Here is a 19673-nt window from a genome sequence, read left to right as displayed (position 1 = left end):
ACCAGAGAAACGGCAAAATAAAAATAAAATGTCTGTGTGGACTAAGTCGGCAGACGAAGAGAAAGTAGGTCACACTTCTCCTGCTCAGACACTGAAATTGAACGACATTACTTTGTACAGTGCTTTCAATTTCATTAGTCCTGTGATATCCTGCACCAAGGGATAAGGAGTGTAGCAATCAAAGTGGTAATTAATCCTACATGTAGGTATGCAAACAGTGCTTTTGAATTTGGTTGGGCTCCCTCCTTCTCTCTCTCGCCCTCCTGTAGCGCTTCCGCGGGATCCTGAGATACTGCCTCAAAATTAAAGAAAGACTTATTATTTCTGCCAGATTTATATACAGCTTAATCAAAAACAGGGACGTGGGTGGCGCTGTGGGTTAAACCACAGAGCCTAGGGCTTGCCAATCAGAAGGTTGGCGGTTCAAATCCCTGGGACGGGGTGAGCTCCCGTTGCTCGGTCCCTGCTCCTGTCAACCTAGCAGTTCGAAAGCACGTCAAAGTGCAAGTAGATAAATAGGTGGGAAGGTAAACGGCGTTTCCGTGTGCTGCTCTGGTTTGCCAGAAGCGGCTTAGTCATGCTGGCCACATGACCCGGAAGCTGTACGCTGGCTCCCTTGGCCAGTAAAGCGAGATGAGCGCCGCAACCCCAGAGTCGGTCATGACCGGACCTAATGGTCAGGGGTCCCTTTACCTTTTTAATCGAAAACAACCTGGAAAATGCCATAAAAGTCAACGGGTTTTAAAAACAGGAAGGCAAAATGAAAATATCAAAACGATCGTTAAAATGGATAGTTTTAAAATACGGATAGGCTGGATACAATTTCGCATCTGGATAGGCTCGCTTGATTTTCTTTTTTTTAAAGAAGGTATCGAAAAAAGGACGGAAGTGCCTGCCTAATATTTATGGGTGCAGCCACACCAAAAGGTGGATTTCTCACAAAAGCAGAACGCATACCTGTAAAAATCCCAGTTCCGCAAGCACATAGTCTCAAAATGGATATGCTTGCGCCTCACAGCTTTGCTCACTGACTGTCAAAATGAGGAAAGGTTGCCGCAACAGATAGAAAGCCGAAAATATAGTAGTATACGTTAAGTACCCTCAGAAAGGTTTGAAAAGGGGGCATTTGTCTCTCTCCTTGTGGCAGCCGAGCACAGAACAAACAAGCCACAGAGTGGACCAGAATGTTGGACTGTGGGAATATTTCTCCTCTGCTACCATTTTACAGATCGGGAGAGGATGAGCCACGCATTTGACAGAACTGAAGGAGTATTGGTCATCAACCTTAGTGCCCTTTAGCAATCCTTGCATTGTTCTGCATGCAAAATGGACGGGGCCAGCCCTACCATTAGACAGAGTGAGTGTCATGAGAGGGCAGCAAGTTGTTAATTACGGGACTTGGCCGTTACTGCCAGGGAAAGGGGAAGCTTGTGGGATTTTTCTGCCTCGGGTGCCAAAATATGTTGGTCGGCCTTGAGTACTCTGTGCCTCGACTTGAGGGAAAGGGCTGTGTGACATTTGCTGCTCTGCCTCGGGTAGCAAAATGTCTGAGAATTGAAGCGCTAACCTACTTCAGTCTGGCTGATCTCATTCCTGCAAGCTACGCTTTCCGTTTTTTGGAGCACAGAACTGAATCCAGATGTGGCTCTCCAGATGTTGGCAAACTACAGCTCCCATCAACCCCCGTCGGCAGAGTGCAGCTCCCCATACCCGGGTTAAATTCATGCATCTTTCTGCTAGGATCGGTGTTATGAAGTGAATCTTAAGGCAGGGATGGGGAGCTTCAAGCCCTCCAGATGTTTGCAACTCCCACCATCCCCGGTTATTAGCTTTGCTGACTTTGGCTGATGGGTAGCGCGTGGGGCTCTTAATCTCAGGGTCATGGGTTTGAGCCCCACATTAGGCAAAAAGATTCCTGCATTGTAGGATCTTTGGACTTGATGACCCATGTGGTCTTTCCAACTCTGCAATTCTATGACTCTATGAGGTGTTGTCCAACAACAACTGGAGGACCAATGTCTTAAATGATTTTTCTTGCTTCAGCTGCTGTTTAGAAATAACTGTTCACGAGATGTTCAGTATCGTGCTGCATATGAAACAACAATAACAACAATATCAATTTACATACCATTATCAGAAGATCCCAGGGCAGTGTACAACATTAAAAACACATTACAGAACACCAATGATAAAAAAATAGTAAAAACATAATAAAATGCATGCTGACTGAAAGCAGGTAATAGCATTTTGTCTTGTGGGGTGGAGAGAGGCAGCAATCATGTAGATTTTTTTTCTTTTTCCCTTTTGTTCTGTGCTCCCGTTTGTCCAATATCCTGGATTTGTTGTTCCCTAGGCCATTTTGAAAGAAACAACATAGCGCTTACATGAATGCTCCTTTCTTGTCGCCTGGACTTTTAAACTTTAGCTCCCTACCTCCAGCCGATGGTAACTGATGTTGTCAGTCAGGGACCTGGCAAAGTAGAAGAGGCTATTCTGGGCAGATGTCGCCAGTTCGGAGAAGAGGTCTCTTAATAAGTCCTCTGGGCACCGATCTCCGCAAACAAAGGGCAATTGAGGACACGGCTGTCTGTAATTTATGAATGTTGGGGGGTGTTTTTGAGGCGGTGGGTCCCAGATGAGAATTGCACGAAAGCACTAATTTGCCCCTCTCTAATGTATGCCAGTGTGGGACACGGGTGGTGCTGTGGGTTAAACCACAGAGCCTAGGACTTGCCGATCAGAAGGTCGGCGGTTTGAATCCCTGCAACGGGGTGAGCTCCTGTTGCTCGGTCCCTGCTCCTGCCAACCTAACAGTTCGAAAGCACATCAAAGTGCAAGTAGATAAATAGGTACCACTCCGGCAGGAAGGTAAACGGCGTTTCTGTGTGCTGCTCTGGTTCGCCAGAAGTGGCTTAGTCATGCTGTACGCTGGCTCCCTCGGCCAATAAAGCAAGATGAGCGCCACAACCCCAGAGTCGTCTGCAACTGGACCTAATGGTCAGGGGTCCCTTTAATGTATGCCGGTAATTTGGTCAGTAGCGCCCTGGTGGGAAGGTAGAATAGCTAAAGGATGCATCCTTTGTACAGTGGAACCTCGGAAGCCCAATGCCTGTAAAGTCGAACGTTTCGGCTTCCAAATGATCGAAAACCAGAAGTGATTGTTCTGGTTTTCGAATGATTTTTGGAACGTCCAGTGCAGCTTCCGATTGGCTGCAGGACGCTCCTGCAGCCAATTGGAAGCTGCACCTTGGAAATAGAACAGAATTCCGGAACGGATTCCGTTCGACTTACAAGGTATGTCTGTACTGCTTTGCTGCTGTTTATACCCTGGTTACCAACCTTTCGAAGCCCAAGGACATAGTTGGGGTTTTTTTGCGGGCGCAGTGGGAAACCTCCCTCCCTCAAACCAGCCCTTCTCCCAGAGGCTGAAAGAGGCAGAGAGAGCATGCACGCTCACCCTTTTTCCAACGTAAAAGTTCGGTTCCGTTGAATTACTCTGAGCTTTAAAAAGCACATTCTGCTGAAAGAGGAAGTGGGAAGCAGTGGCACTTTTCCAGCTTCCTCTTTCAGCTCCACGTACTTTCCAAGGGAGAAAATGGTAACCACTGTCTCCACCTTGTCCTTGGGGTCTATGTGATGGTGGTTCTGAGGCCTTGTGTGTGCCAAGGGAAGATCACAAGGGCACCATGCCACCCACAGGTACCACCTTGTTTAGCTAGGCGTTCCTTTGCATCCTTTGCTATGGCATGAGAGATACGGAAGAGGTGGACCGATCTCTCCACGTCCTGATCTTTGCAGAGCCATCATTATTCTAGGTCTGCATGAATTGTGATCCATCGGGCTGCATGCTTGATAAACCTGGCTTTGACGTCTGCAACTATTGGTTAAGAGTTGTGGGCTAGGGTGACTCTGGTTCAAATCCCCACTCAGCCATGAAATTCAGGGAACAATGGAACAATGTTTCACATGTGGTGGGAATGCCGACCTGTTAAACAATTATGGAATGAAATTTATGAAGAAATCAAAAATATGTTCAAAATACCTTTCAGTAAAAAACCGGAGGCATTCCTTTTAGGTATAATCACAAATGATATTCCCGACAATCAAAGGAAAGTATTCCTTTATGCAACGACAGCTGCCAGGATGCTTATAGCAAAAAACTGAAAAGGGAGAAAAATTCCATCAGTGAAAGAATGGCAAATTAAATTTTGTGAATACATAAATCTGGCAAGACTCACAGCATTCATAAGGGGACAATCGGACCAGAAATTATTAAAAGAATGGGATGTGCTAAAGAGTATATGAAAAAACATTGTTCTGGAGTAAGCATATCGGTATGTAATGAATGATGCTTTACAGGGTTAAAGAAAAAGAAAAATGGTGTAAAAAAAGTACAAAGATGGAAGTAATCTACATTAGACACAACAATACAGTAAGAGTAAGAATTTTGACGTCTTAGAACAAAGGAAGGAAGTCAATATGTGTATATGTATGTATTGACTAGATTAGAATGATGATACGGTTTTATTTGTTAGATGTATGCTTGTTTTGTCTTGTTTTTTGTTTTGTTTTCCTTTTTGTATGTTCTGCTTTTCTTTCTTGTTTGTATAGTATTATTTTGGATTCAATGTTTGTATTTTTTGTTATGATTTTGCATTGAAAATAAAATAATTTTAAAAAGAAAAGAAAGAAATTCAGGGTGCTCTTTGAACAGCTGCACTCTCTCTCAGCCTAACCTACCTCCAAGGGTTGTCGCGAGGGGTGTTAGAAGCTCAGATATATAAGCCAGGCTCCTTAAGCCAGGGTTGCAGTTGCCAAATCAGAACAACATGTTGCCGTTTTTGGGACAGGTTGCTTGAAAGTCACATTTTTTCCAATACGACTTTTGGGTTCCTGAAATGAATTCTGATGGTGCAGATAAAATATAATGGATAGAATTCCACAGGATGTGTTGATGGTTAGTGTGAAAACAGTCGAACGTTTTCGAGGATCCCCAGGAATGCGTCTCCAGATGGTGGGAGGCATCCTGCACCATCCTGGCATCTTCACCTGGTTGCAAGTGGGTGATAGGTAAAGGTAAAGGGACCCCTGACCATTAGGTCCAGTCGTGACCGACTCTGGGGTTGTGGGCTCATCTCGCTTTATTGGCCGAGGGAGCCAGCGTACAGCTTCCGGGTCATGTGGCCAGCATGACTAAGCCGCTTCTGGCGAACCAGAGCAGCGCACAGAAATGCCGTTTACCTTCTCGCCGGAGCGGTACCTATTTATCTACTTGCACTTTGACGTGCTTTTGAACTGCTAGGTTGGCAGGAGCAGGGACTGAGCAACGGGCGCTCACCCCGTCGCAGGGATTCAAACCGCCGACCTTCTGATCCGGAAGTCCTAGGCTCTGTGGTTTAACCCACAGCGCCACCTGCGTCCCTTAAGTGGGTGATAGCCAGCTGCAAAATGCGCCTGGAGAATTTTGAGTGCTGGTCGCGAGGATAAAATGCTGCTAGGGTAGGAGAACCACGAGTGCCGTTATGATGTCCTTCAAAGAAAGGCGGAATATATAAATCCCTGCATTTGGGAGACCACAGTACAAGAATGACAAGTCCTGTTAGGTCTGGGGAATTGCGAGATGTGCAGGCCTTCCTCATTTCTACGTCCCTCAATGCCTGCCATAGGCTACTCTGTGGCAACTTCCAGCACTTCCCAGCGCATGCGCAGTTGTTGTGAGCTTCTGCCGCTGTGTGCTGGACGCCACTTTCGGTGTGCTACAGCTCGCTTGCACATTGAAGATGATTTGAGATCCTGTATCAAAATCATTGGCTGTGCAGAACCGACAGTCGCGGCAGTATAGATACTGGTTTGCTTGTTTTTCTTACGTATTTTGTGTTTTGGTATTTCAGTGCTGTGAATTGCCCTGAGATCTACGGATGAGGGGCTGTATACAAATTTCATAAATAATGGTAGCAATTTACGTGGAGGAAATGTATGTTTTCCTGTTAAAAAAAACAAAGGTTTGCCTAGCAGCCTGCAAAGTCAATATCTTTGGCAGCCTCGGTTCTGCAAGACGATAAATAGCATCCTGTATCCTCTCTGCCCAATTGTTTATGGCCCCCTGGAGCGCTGGCTGCTCCTCCGATGACTTGGAAGCCTGCTGCGCGTTGCTGCGGTGGTCTCAGCAAGGTAGAGAGCAAATGGCTTGAAAGGCACTGGGCTATTGATGGTTTTGTATAAATTAATCTATTGCTTCTTAATGAGCCTTTGATTGGGCTTGGTTAAAATCCATAACTCCGTTGGCACAAAGTGCAGAGCCCAGCGCTAATGCTGCAGCCAAGGATTATGGAGGTCCTCCGAGGGATTTTTAATGTGCGGCTTTGTCTGGTGTTCCTGCTCCTGATTGAAGCCTTTGTGAAGGGAACTCTTCGCTAATACTGTTTTAAGACCAGCGAGCGCTGCTTTGCCACATCAGCAGTGCTCTGGCTTTGTGTGTGTGGACAGGATGGCTTTTTGATATGAAAGATCTCCCCTCTGACAGTCAGCCCTGTTGCAAACGGGGTGTGGGGGTCTCTCCACCCCTTTTTAGGCCGGCCCCGGCAGGCTGGTAAAAAAAATAAAACAGCAGGGTAGTAACTTGAGTGCTTATTTGCAAAGCTCAAAACGGAGAGCAAAGCTTGTTGTTTAGTCGTTTAGTTGTGTCCGACTCTTCGTGACGCCATGGACCAGAGCACGCCAGGCACTCCTGTCTTCCACTGCCTCCCGCAGTTTGGTCAAACTCATGCTGGAAGCTTCGAGAACACTGTCCAACCATCAGGTCCTCTGTCATCCCCTTCTCCTTGTGCCCTCCATCTTTCCCAACATCAGGGTCTTTTCCAGGGAGTCTTCTCTTCTCATGAGGTGGCCAAAGTACTGGAGCCTCAGCTTCAGGATCTGTCCTTCCAGTGAGCACTCAGGGCTGATTTCCTTAAGAATGGAGAGGTTTGATCTTCTTGCAGTCCATGGGACTCTCAAGAGTCTCCTCCAGCACCATAATTCAAAAGCATCAATTCTTCGGTGATCAGCCTTCTTGATGGTCCAGCTCGCACTTCCATAGCATGACATGAATTGTGCATAAGCAGTTGATGCTGGTGGTTAAACATTTGTATAGCTTGGAAGGGAAAGCAGGGCTGGGAACTCCACCCAACCCCTTAGCCCTGGGAGGTCAAACTTCCATTGGCACCAGTGCAAGTTTTCCCTTCCAAGAATTTATTTTGGGGAGGGTCATTGGGACCACGAAGAGGGGAAAGGGTTAACTTGCCTGCACTCCATCCTGATGCTGGTTCAGAGCAAACACAGTGTTCTCGTTTAGTGATGCTTTGAACGTGAGCTGTGGCCCATATCTACGTATTCCTTTGCTGTACTTGAGAGCATAAAGTTCACAGGCACTGCTTGTAAATGCTGATCTCCGAGAACTAAGACTTAGTAATGAAGCTGTGTGTGTTTGGTGAGGGGAGGAGAGGAGAGCAGGAAATGATTATTGCTCATGCATGCATACTGAATTGGGAATAGGAAGGGTCACAGTGTGCACTTACACATAAATATATTAGTAATCTGCAATTCAGTTGATGCTATGTATCATGCGTTTGACCTCCCAAGTTTTATATTATCCTGTTCAGGGTTAGAATCATTGAGTGGGAAGGAACCACGATGGCCTTCTGGTCCAAGCCTTTGCAATGCAGTGGTATGACAAGGTTAAAGCACACAAAACATTTAAAAACCATATTGTCAGAAGAGCATTGTTTAATGTCTGGACAAGATATAAAGATTTACTTGAAAATAAAACCCCAAGGTGGTTATCACCGATGGAAGCGAAGGCTCAGAAAAAGCTCAATATGGAGGCCAAATGGCCAAAATATTGGGAGATTTTGGAACAGGAGGGTGACAAACTGAAACTGCAGAGTTTTGAGAAATTAAAAGATAAAGTGCGAGATTGGCTTCATTATTATCAAATAAGGGAGGCTTACAATTTGGACAAAAAAATCGGTTTCCAGGTGGAAAAATCAAAATTGGAAATAGAACTGCTAGATCCCAAAACTAAGATTTTATCAAGAATGTATAACTTGCTGTTGAAATGGAATATGCAGGATGAAACGGTTAAATCTGCTATGATTAAATGGGCACAGGATGTTGGACATAACATAATGTTTGCTGACTGGGAACAGTAAAATTAATGAATGTTAAAATGATGTTGGATTGAAATGAAATGGCTTTAGCAACAAAGCTAAAAAGAATATGTAAAAATGGATTGATAATTAGATGAAGATACGAAGTTTTAGTATGTTAAGACATAGAATTAAGATAAAAACAAAGAGGGAAAGGATTTGCTGAATTAACTATGTGAACTGGAATACAAAAAAGGGAGGTGTGAGGAGGTCAGGAAACAAGTAAATGAAATATAAGACACGAAAAGATTGATTTGTTTTTTATTGTTTTTTTATGTATTTTGTATTTTTCTTTGTATTTTTGTATTTCTTTTTCTTTTTCTTTTTATCTTTTCTTATTCTGTAATTTTCTTTTGTCTGTAAATATCATTAAAAAAAAACACCCAAACCTTTGCAATGCAGGACTCTCTCCCCCCAAATTTTTTTTTAACATTTGATTTTAAAAAGTATAAACATACAACATAAAATAGTTCCGAATCCAAATATAGAGATTACCCTGAATCTCCTGACTTCCCCCCATCCCTTCCCTGGGTCCTAACGGGATTACTATTTACAACTGCGTATCAATACTTCTCCGAATTTTTCATCCTAAATTATCCCTACTTTCCATTACTTTACAAGTGTGGTTAAAATCCTGCTAACAGTGGACTTGTAAATACCGTATTTTTCGCTCTATAAGACGCACCAGACCACAAGACTGTTTTTGGAGGAGGAAAACAAGAAAAAAAATATTCTGAATCTCAGAAGCCAGACCATAAAGAGGGATTGCTACGCAGTGAAAGCAGCAATCCCTCTTGCTGTTCTGGCTTCTGGGATAGTTATGCAGCCTGCATTCGCTCCATAAGACGCACACACATTTCCCCTTACTTTTTAGGAGGGAAAAAGTGAGTCTTATAGAGCAAAAAATTCGATAAATTACAAACTTTCCCCATTCCTTATTAAAGTTCTTCTCTTCTTGATTTCTGAGCTTTCCAGTTAATTTTGCCATTTCGGCATAGTCCATCAACTTTGTTTGCCATTCACAATGCAACAACACCCATTCACTGTTCTTAACATATCAACACACCAGTTAAAATGGAATCCTTTAAAAGCTGACTGCAGTAAACGAAACTGACTGAGGACCACATATCCCCAATTAACTGGTTTTTCAATTGGGCTGATCCACTCACTTGTCCCACCGTCCGTGACCTTGTAGTTTGAACCAGAATTTGCTGCAAGGTGGGCCAGCCTGGAAACAAAAGGAAAGGGGGCGGAATTAGATTATTTGTTCTGCATTTAAGAAAACAGAATGCTGCACACAATGGTGATGAAGGAAGGAAGGAAATATTTAATGACCCATTGAGGTAGGGCAGCTGGCCAAGCGCTGGGAGGCCTGCAGCAGAGCAGCTGGGAGCGACGGCAGAAGGACTGGAGCTTTGAGCCGATGAATAAGGCGCTTTGGCCAGAGTATGTCAAGGCTCTTCCAATTGTGGGGCCGATGTAACCTAACAACCACCCACTATGGTTCATGTTCCTGGCAGTGTGGTGTGAGCATAACTGTCAAGCGTCCCTTATTTGGCGGGACAGTCCCTTATCCAGGCTCCATGTCCCGCTGCTGTCCCTTATTGATGATGTCCCTTAAATTTCCCGGGTTTCAAAGGAAGCAGCTCCTCTCCCTCCCTCCCTGCCGGCCAGAGAGGAGGGAGGCTCCAACTGTGTTGCTTGGCTGCGTTGCTCAGCCAATAAGGAGTTTAAGAACGACTGGGGGGTGGAGCTTGCATGTCTTGTGCAGATCAAATCGGCCGCGTTGCCTAGAGACTCGCCTTTGCTCAGCGCTTCCCAGAGGAGAGGCGACGGTGGTTTTCCTTGCTGCGTCCCCTTTGCCGGGTTGCTGCGCTGTGGGAACCACCACTTGAGGCTTCGTTTGGCTGCTGGTTGACTAAAATCCCTTATTTTGGCTGCTGATCCCTTATTTTCGAGGCTGCTGGCCTCTTATTTTCAAATCTGTAAGTTGACAGCTATGGGCGTGAGGCAGAATTTGAGACTTTCCCTTGCGCGGTTTAGAACAGCTGCCTCTGTGATTGGGGAAGTTGTTGAAAAATCACTGGAGAAGTTGAGAATCGTGTGAATGCGTCACAAACGTTAGCAACATAGGGAGCTGCTTTATGCAGAATCCATCTAGTTCAATATTGTCCACACTGGCTGGCAGCATGGTTTGAGGCAGTGTCCTTCCAAGGAGATGCCCACAGCCCACCCGTTCTCTCTGGTCTTGCCAGTGGCGTACCATGGGTTGCCGGTGCCCGGGGCCATGCAGAGGAAAAGACAAGAGTGTGAATGCACATTCAGCTGCCTGACGGTGTCCGTGTCACCCAGGAGATGGCAGCCACAGAGATAAGAAAAGAAGAGTCATTCCATTGCCTGGAGAGGTCACTTCCTGGGTCGCATGCAGCAGCCGTTTTCAATGGAGCCCAGTGACAAAGGCACACTGAGCTGTATTGAGGCAGCACTGGGTGCTGAAATATTGCACCCCTAACAATTTTGTGCCCGGGGCAATCGCCCCTGTGCCCCCCGACTAGGCCACTGGAGAATCTATATCAGACAGTGGCATTTCAAATTTCTCAGTGGTAATTCTGAGAAAGCCCCTGGGAGAGGATTTTCAGACTCTCTGAAGAGTCTCTAACATGAAGATGCTCAAAATTCCAAAGGGAGACTCCAATGAGACGTTGGAATTTATTTGCAGACTTGATGTGATCATTTCTAAGCTCAACATAGACTAGGGCGTGGCTGCAGAAAGCCATTATCCTTCTTAAAGGGGTCCATGTACACGTCTGGTGCCTTCCAGATGTTTTGGACGACAACTCCCATCAGCCCCAGTCAGCAGAGCTTTGCCAGTTCATCTTACATTGGGAATAAGTTACCCTTTGGAGTTGCACAGTTGGGAAAGTGGCTGTGTGAATGTTTTTTTTTGGGAGACCCAAAGCCTGACGTCTTGAAACAGGAATATTGGCCTTACTCTATTTAAACATTTAAAGTAAAGGTAAAGGGACCCCTGACCATTAGGTCCAGTCGTGACCGACTCTGGGGTTGTGGCGCTCATCTCGTTTTATTGGCCGAGGGAACCGGCGTACAGCTTCTGGGTCATGTGGCCAGCATGACTAAGCCGCTTCTGGCAAACCAGAGCAGTGCACGGAAACGCCATTTACCTTCCCGCCAGAGCGGTACCTATTTATCTACTTGTACTTCGTGCTTTCAAACTGCTAGGTTGGCAGGAACAGGGACCGAGCAACGGGAGCTCACCCCGTTGCGGGGATTTGAACCGCCGACCTTCTGATCGGCAAGTCCTAGGCTCTGTGGTTTAACCCACAGCGCCACCTGCGTCCTGATTTAAACATTTAGTGCTGTATTAATAAAGCCAATTGCAAGCTAGGGCCTACTCAGCTTCAAAGCCGGCTTATATTACAGTCAACAATTTATTCCTTTCTACTGGGGTAATGGGCTGTCAACAGAATCCCAATCCCTGCCTTGTGGGTTGTCAAGAGGATAATGCAGCTTCTCCACTATATGAACCCCGGGAAGAGAATAAATTTCACTCCCATGCTTGCCTGCCATAGAGCTGAGAATTGAGCACTGTGTATCTGAAAACCTGTCATCCTGTGAAGGGCGGGAGAATCATATTTGTCTGACTTTCAGGCTTGGAATTCAAAATTTGGGATATCTGGAGGGGTGTGTGGATGGGTGTAGCATTTGCTTTGCTGCTGCTGCTTTAAATCACTGTATGGTTTAAAAGGGCCTTGAAATCTGTCTGGTTTCTCTTTCTTGAGACAGCATGTTACATCCATCACGAAAGGAAGTCATACTGGTATACTGGGGATGGAATTATCAGCCGGTTTTTGCTGCTCAAAAATCCTTTTCTCCCCCAAGAGCAGGTTTTGTTTGTCCTTGTCTATTGATGTATATTAAATACAGACTAGTACTTGAAATTATTGGAAAAACGAAAGTGCTTTTAATACACTCAAGTCTTTAATTTCACAGAACGCCCCATCTTATTTAATAGGATTAAGCTGCTCACAGTAGGGTTATGCCTAGCCACCAACGCTCCAGAAAGTACATATTATGCTCCTCCTGTCTTGTTTTCCTGTCCTATTTTTGCAGCTGCTCAATTATAAAAGCTGATGTCATCCTAGCACGTAGTTCTTAAAGAGAGTCAGAAATAAGCTTTTAGAGACGTCGGTTATAATTAAAACGTTTGCTTCACCAGTAAATGAAACCTTGTGCTGTTAATTATCATCCTTTTCTGGCTTGCTGTTGGGATGTTAGACTGTTTGTGTGTGTGTTAATCCTTGCAAGGAATTGTAGAGTTGGAAAGAACCACAAAGATAATCTATTCCAACCCCCTGCAATGCAGGAATCTTTTGCCCAATGTGGGATTCAAACCCACAACCCTGAGATAAAGATTCTACATGCTCTGTCAACTGAGCTATCCCTCAGAAGAAATGGTTGCTCTATAAAGATGGAGTTAGATAGACAACAGCTCCGTGCCGCTTAGTGGACGATGCCATTGGAGAGAGATTTCTGGGGTCCCCTACTTTGCCACCTGTGTCAGTCAGAACTTCTTTTCTGGTATTTATAGCACAGATTATGGAAAGATGTTGCTAACAAATACATAGTAAAAGGTAAAGTCCCCCTGGATGGTTAAGTCCAACCAAAGGCAAGTATGGGGTTGCGGCGCTCACATCACTTTCAGGCCGGCGTTTGTCCACAGACAGCTTTCTGGGTCATGTGGCCAGCATGGCTAAACTGCTTCTGGCGCAACGGGACACTGTGACGGAAGCCAGAGCACACGGAAACGCCGTTTACCTTCCCGCCACAGCAGTACCTATTTATCTACTTGCATTGGTGTGCTTTCGAACTGCTAGGTTGGCAGGAGCTGGGACAGAGCAACGGGAGCTCACCCCACTGTTGGGATTCGAACCGCCAACCTGCTGATTGGCAAGCCCAAGAGGCTCAGTGGTTTAGGCCACAGCACCACCCACACCCTAATTAGATAGATAAAAGGTAAAGGTACCCCTGCCCGTACGGGCCAGTCGTGTCCGACTCTGGGGTTGCGCGCCCATCTCGCTTAAGAGGCCGGGGGCCAGCGCTGTCCGAAGACACTTCCGGGTCACGTGGCCAGCGTGACAAGCTGCATCTGGCGAGCCAGCGCAGCACACGGAAACGCCGTTTACCTTCCTGCTAGTAAGCGGTTGGCAGGCGCTGGGACCGAGCAACGGGAGCGCACCCCGCCGCGGGGATTCGAACCACCGACCTGATGATCGGCAAGTCCTAGGCACTGAGGTTTTACCCACAGCGCCACCCGCGTCCCAATTAGATAGATAGCTAGATAGTAAGTACAAAGTATATAACTATTATAACCTCACCACTTGTGCCATGCAGTGGTGCAGCGTATTTAGATCATGTCATGAACAGCCCAGTCATTCTTACCATACTGACACAACTGGGCTTCCTGCTCCCTGGTGAATCATGCAGCCAGCACCTTCCTGTGCCAGGCAAAACTTTGGGTGGAGTGAATGGGGAACTTGAGAATGATGTAGTGTAGTCAAGCACTGATTTCCCTAGATATTGGGAGGGATAGACACAAAGCACTGGGCTCCTGTTTCTAGCGGCAACCTTGCATTTGTTGTCATCCTGCCTGGTAGCAGACTAAACTACATCACAAGAGTATTGTGACATCAGCAGTGCCATCCCAGCCAGACTTTGGAGCAGATGGTCAGGACCCCACCCCACGGGCAGGCGTCCCCCTTGAGGTGGTGAGAAGGCTACAAACAGCATTCTGCTTGACGGTTGAGTTGGTATGGCAGCTAGTGATATACGGGGCAAGGCCAGCAATCGCATATTCCCTTGTAATGGTATAAAATATCACTAAATAGGCATATAGGAACGGCAGGTTGTTGCAGCCCAATCTGTCTTGTGTTTAGGAAACATTGCACCGAGGCGACACACTTTAAACCTACATTGCTGTTCATTTAAAAACGCTGGTAGCGTTAAGATAAATTCAACAATGTAAATATATTTTGATGGATGTAACAATGGATTACAGAATGGTTTAGTTTATGTAAAATATGCAGGGATGTCGCAAAATGAACCACTGAAAGAGAAGAAGGGAAGTCATTGATTTATGGTTGTTTAAATGAATATTTTGAAATGTAATTCAGAAAATGTAATTAAAAAATTATATACAAATAAGCCTAGATTGCATTCCGTTGAAGGTGACACAATCAAGTTACAATGGAGATATATATATATATATGTATGTATTCTTTTTCGTTACAAAACTAATAGTCCCCAAACAAATATATGGTCACAGCTGAAAGGACATTATCAGTTAGCGCTAAGGGGGAAAAGGGCCCCAGAATCACTCTGAAATTTCTAAAAGTTGAAAAAAACCACCCTGCAAAAACCATTTGTTTGTTTTTTTGAGGAATACAGAAATTCATGTCCGATTTTTTTTAAAACTTGAGAGGGTTTGACCTCTGTTCAAATCTAGTTGGCATCGCCGGCAAAAGTTGGTAGATATTATATACACATATTGGACATTTATCTAAGGCTTTCACTGTTGCAGTGATCTTTATTTACTCTCCAGAAGCGGCACACGTTTTCTTATTTACTCCAACAGCCGTGATTCTCAAGGTTCCTCCATGTTGTTCAGGATGGGCAGGCTTAGTGAATTACAACTCCGAGAATCGTCTCCTGACACCTTTTTGCTTCTCTTCGCTGTTTTAGGATGCGCGCCAGAAATTCCGCTCCATCCTGGTTGAGGCTACAATAAAACTCGACGAGCTAGTGAAGAAGATTGGGAAAGCTGTCGAAGACTCGAAACCCTACTGGGAAGCTCGGAGGGTTGCCAGGCAGGTAAGCCGAAAAGCCTTCGCTATTAAGCAGGGAGGGTGTGACTAGCCACACAGAGTACACTTTAGCCAGCTTTGGAGCATGGTTGGCAGCTTCATATACTGTGATTGTTCATATACTGCAATTGTTCTCCGCTGGCTTTGGTCCCGGCTTGTATTAAGGGCGTGATCTTGGCTTATTCTCTCGGTTTGCGGAGCCAGAATTCCCCGGTTTGGACAGAACGAAGAACTGGTTGCATACAAGCCAGAAACTTTGAGCCAAAGTTGAAGGCTTGGCCCCAATGCTCGTTCCTAGCTTTATAAACCATAGTGAATGATCATCCAGATCTGCCCACCAAACTGATACTTTGGTTCTCAAACAGCTTGGCTCCCGAACAAATCAGTTCCCGAACACCGCAAACCTGGAAGTAAATGTTCCAGCTTGCAAATGTTTTCTGGAAGCCAAACGTCCAGTGTGGCTTCTGTTTGAGTGCAGGAAGCTCCTGCAGCCAATCGGAAGCCGTGCCTTCATTTTCGAATGGTTTCGGGAGTCGAATGGACTCCTGGAACGGATTAAGTTTGAGAACCAAAGTACCACTGTACTTAGATAAAACCAGTGCTTTTTTCATTAAAAAAATGTTTAGGGATACTCTCATTTTGACTCAAGAAAATCACAATTTTATAGTTCAAATTGGGAAAAATAAATACAGTAAATGGACAAAAGTGCAAAGATTCACAAAAATGTTTAGGGGTATGGTTTTTGAATGGTTTCGGGAGTCGGAACAGATTCCTAGAACAGATTAGGTTCGAGAACCAAAGTATCCCCGCGACAAAGATGCTGTTTATATTGTGCGATGTGTAAGCATTTGACGAATATCATTGTGGATGTTTCAACTGTGCGTAATGGTCGCGGGACTGATGACACCGCTTTTCTCCTTCTGTACCCTCTCTGGCTGCTTGTAAATATCACCCACGCACAACTAAACTCTGAAAGGACTTGCTCTGTTCTCTTTCCCCGTCCCCACTAATAATGATCTGTCAGATCCTTCCAAAAACCTATCTGCGTTCCTGTGATTCCCAGCAATTGCGTCACAGCACAACTAATTACTGGTCTTGGGATTTCCATCTCTTTGTTCTGATTTTTAAAATTTCGGATGCTCAGAAGCCCGAATTGCAAATCGATTTTAAAAAGCACGTGGGTGTGTTGTAATTTGAAGACGTTTGGGCGTTGCTTACTCACGGGCTTTTGGGGTTGTTATGGAAACCGATGGCAAGCTAAAATATGGAGGAGTTTCTCTCTTGCACCTTCTCTTTCTGTGGTTTTGAACCAAAAAGGAGAACAAAAAATTCCGGTGGCATTGCTTTAAAGTGACTGTTTGTGGCTTTGGGTGTGAAGACAGTTGTGACTGGACATGGCTGTGTGGCTGCTTTGTGATCATCATATTGTGACACGCTGACTGTTTTTAAATATCATAATAGTGACTGAGACGGCTTTCTTTTCTTATCATACCCCCCTTGATCCAGTTTTGATTTTATGACCAGGCTAGACTCAATGGTGCATTGAATGGAACAATGATATTCAATGGTGCAATTGTAGTTAATGCCCTCGGTTCGTTCTGCTGTAATGATTAGGGAAAAAGCACTCCATTCTCAGGCCTTTCACTTTTGTGAGACATGGGGCCAGCTCTCATGACCCCACATTCTGGAATTATTTGCAATGTGTGCTCATTTCTCTTAGGAGCAGGGAGCGATGAAGCAGTCAGGTGGCCGCGTCACAGTGGAATTTAAGCCTTGATTATTACTAATGGGAAGGTGAGTTGGGATCTGGGCTTGTAGTCCGAGACAGGTGGCTCTTTCTATAAACCGTCAGCTGGCTTGACAAAGCTGAATTGGGAGGGAGCCCTTCAAAGTCATCTTCTTACCAGCTTATAAATTGCTTTTCATGCTTGTTTAAAGGATCCTAGTTTAAAGGATCAGCCTCTTGAAAGTGATTAGGCTTGTTGACAACCCAAACATACTTGTCAGCAATTCATGTTTGTAGCTTACTCTGAAGCACTGTTTGTGCAGAGTGCAGCTTGCAAAAAAAAAAAAAAAAAAAGAGGGTCAGACTAGATGTCCCTTGGGATCCCTTCCAACTCTACACTTCTATGAAAAAGACTTGTGTGGCTAAGGGGGAATAATGAGCTGCTGCTGCAAAAAAAGGTAAAGGTAAAGAGGACCCCTGGACGGTTAAGTCCAGTCAAAGGCGACTATGGGGTTGCGGCACTCATCTCGCTTTCAGGCTGAAGGAGCCGGCGTTTGTTCACAGACTTCTGTCTGGGTTATGTGGCCAACAGGACAAAGCCGCTTATGGCGCAACAGAACACTGTGACAGAAGCCAGAGCGCATGGAAATACTGTTTACCTTCATGCCACATTGGGACCTATTTATCTACTTGCACTGGTGTGTTTTCAAACTGCTAGGTTGGCAGGAGCTGGGACAAAGCAATGGCAGCTCACTCTGTCGCGGGGATTCGAACAGGCGACCTTCCGATTGGCAAGCCCAAGAGCCTCAGTGGTTTAGAGCACAGCACATTGTTCCCACCACACACACACACACACACAAACACAAACACACACACGTAGTAAACCCAGCCTGTGTTGGCTATCCCTTTGCTAATTCCGGAGCTGCTCTTTGACTTCGTTGCACTTTTCGGATGTTATGTGACTGCGTGGAGAAGGGTGTGGAGCGGAATTGCACACAATTCAAGTTACAAGAAAGGCAATTCTGACTAGACATCAGGAAGAACTTTCTGACAGTAAGAGTTGTTTGACGGTGGAATGGTCTCCCTCGGGAGGTTGTGGGTTCTCTTGCTTTAAGGTTTCTAAGCAGAGTTTGGGTGACTATCTGTCATGGATGCTTTAGCTGAGATTCCTGCATTCCAGGGGATTGGACTATAGTGGTACCTCGGATTACAGATGCTTCAGGTTACAGACGCTTCAGGTTACAGACTCCGCTAACCCAGAAATAGTACCTTGGGTTAAGAACTTTGTTTCAGGATGAGAACAGAAATCGCTCGGCGACGGCAGTGGGAGGCCCCATTAGCTAAAGTGTTAGGTAAAGACAGTTTCAGGTTAAGAACAGACCTCCAGAACGAATTAAGTTCTTAACCCAAGGTACCACTGTATATGGTCCTTGGGCAATTCTATGATTCTAAGTGTAGAAATTGAAATTGTTCCATGATTCTACATCCAACATTCATGTGTCCATAATAAGCCCCCCCACATATATAACTGAACACAACAGAACATCTGTTGGGTGTCCTGAAAAACCAGAAATTCTGATTACATTCAAAAGTGATTCCAGCTCTGATTTTAAAAACTATTCTCAACAAAAAAGATCCACATGTTAAAAGCAGATCCGGTCTAAAGTTACATCCATACCATGCATTTAAAGCAGGTGGGTCCCTCCAAACAATCCTGGGAACTGTAGTGTGTTAAGAGTGCTGGGAATTGTAGGTTTGCAAGAGGTAAATTATAGTTCCCAGGATTCCTTTGGAGGAAGTCATTTCCTTTAAACATACAGTCAGTCGATCGTTTGAATCACCAGTGCCATCTTCAGAGTCGTTAAAATTTCACTTTTTGCTTTTTTGGAACTTGCGGTAAACTACGCGACTGTACAGATTTGCCCTGGCTTGCAAAAACACTTCTTGGCAAGAGCTGCGAGGAAGGATGAGTTCTGAGAACAAAAATCCTATGTCTGTGAAAATGGGGCAGAGTTGGATTCATGTTTGGCCGGCCGCCACGGAGTCGGTGACAAGCGAAAGAGCTGGCGTAGTTCAGCACAATAACTGGCTGACCTCTTCTGCTGACGCAGTCGTGCTTGGTAATCGTCGTTAGCTCAAGGAAGTTTCTTTGTCCAGAAGAGAGAACCTTAGAGACTCAAAATATTTCTGTGTTTCTATAGGAAGATCAAAATCCACTGGAAGGTGGTGTAGCAAAGCGGCTCTGCTGTGAAGTGCATATAATTGTTGAAAATGTTCTATTATTATTATTATTATTATTTTATTGAGTTTATATACCGCCCTATACCCGGAGATCTCAGGGCAGTTCATAGAAAAGATCACAACATATATAATCAGGATAAAAACAACAACCCAATAACACCCCCCCTGAAAAGAGCCACATTTTTAAAGGACATAGGATGTCAATCAAATCAACCAAAGGCCTGGTTAAAAAGGAACATTTTTGCCTGGCGCCTAAAGGTGTGTAATGCAGGCACCAGGCGAACTTCCCTGGGGAGAGCATTCCACAGATGGGCAGCCACTGCAGAGAAGGCCCTGTTCTTGTGTTGCCTCCCTCTGCACCTCTTGAGGAGGAGGCACACAAAGGAGGGCCTCAGAAGATGATCTCAGGGTCCAGGTAGGTTCATATGGAAAGAGGCGGTCCTTGAGGTATTGCAGTCCTGAGCCGTTTAAGGCTTTATACTTCAGCACTTTGAATTGGGTCTGGAAACTAATTGGTAGCCAGTGCAGTTGGACCAGAATTGGTGTAATATGCTCAAACCGTCTTGCTCTGGTGAGCAACCTGGCTGCTGAATTCTGCACTAGCTGAAGTTTCCGAACGGTCTTCAGAGGCAGTCCTAC

General features: G+C 45.2%; 1 protein-coding gene and 1 long non-coding RNA gene across 8 annotated transcripts in view; one reads left to right on the top strand and one right to left on the bottom strand.

Moving 5' to 3' along the window:
* The window catches only part of SH3BP5 (SH3 domain binding protein 5), a 50291-nt gene that overhangs the window by 6272 nt on the left and 24346 nt on the right, over positions 1-19673 (top strand). Inside the window, exons 1-2 of one of the 2 annotated variants that reach the window (XM_081883002.1) lie at positions 13961-14014; positions 14946-15074. Coding sequence is in view for 1 of the 2 variants with exons in the window: in XM_081883001.1 (XP_081739127.1) it covers positions 14946-15074 (129 nt within the window). In the remaining variant the exon portion in view is untranslated. Of the gene's footprint in view, positions 1-13960; positions 14015-14945; positions 15075-19673 lie in introns of those variants that run through there. The other variant, XM_081883001.1, reaches the window with a different exon arrangement.
* LOC309353639 lies at positions 108-13978 on the bottom strand. 6 transcript variants are annotated; one of them, XR_014161953.1, is made up of 3 exons: positions 13583-13970; positions 9253-9414; positions 108-296 (listed from the first exon to the last, which is right to left on the bottom strand). It is a non-coding gene; the product is annotated as an uncharacterized lncRNA (long non-coding RNA). The 6 variants fall into 6 exon arrangements; XR_014161954.1 differs by having other exon boundaries at positions 108-292; positions 9327-9414; XR_014161955.1 differs by lacking the exon at positions 108-296 and adding an exon at positions 2233-2470 and having other exon boundaries at positions 9327-9414.

The sequence above is a fragment of the Podarcis melisellensis genome, assembly GCF_964234715.1.
Source record: "Podarcis melisellensis genome assembly, chromosome: 12".
NCBI lineage: Eukaryota > Metazoa > Chordata > Lepidosauria > Squamata > Lacertidae > Podarcis > Podarcis melisellensis.
This window is presented reverse-complemented; position numbering and strand designations above follow the sequence as displayed.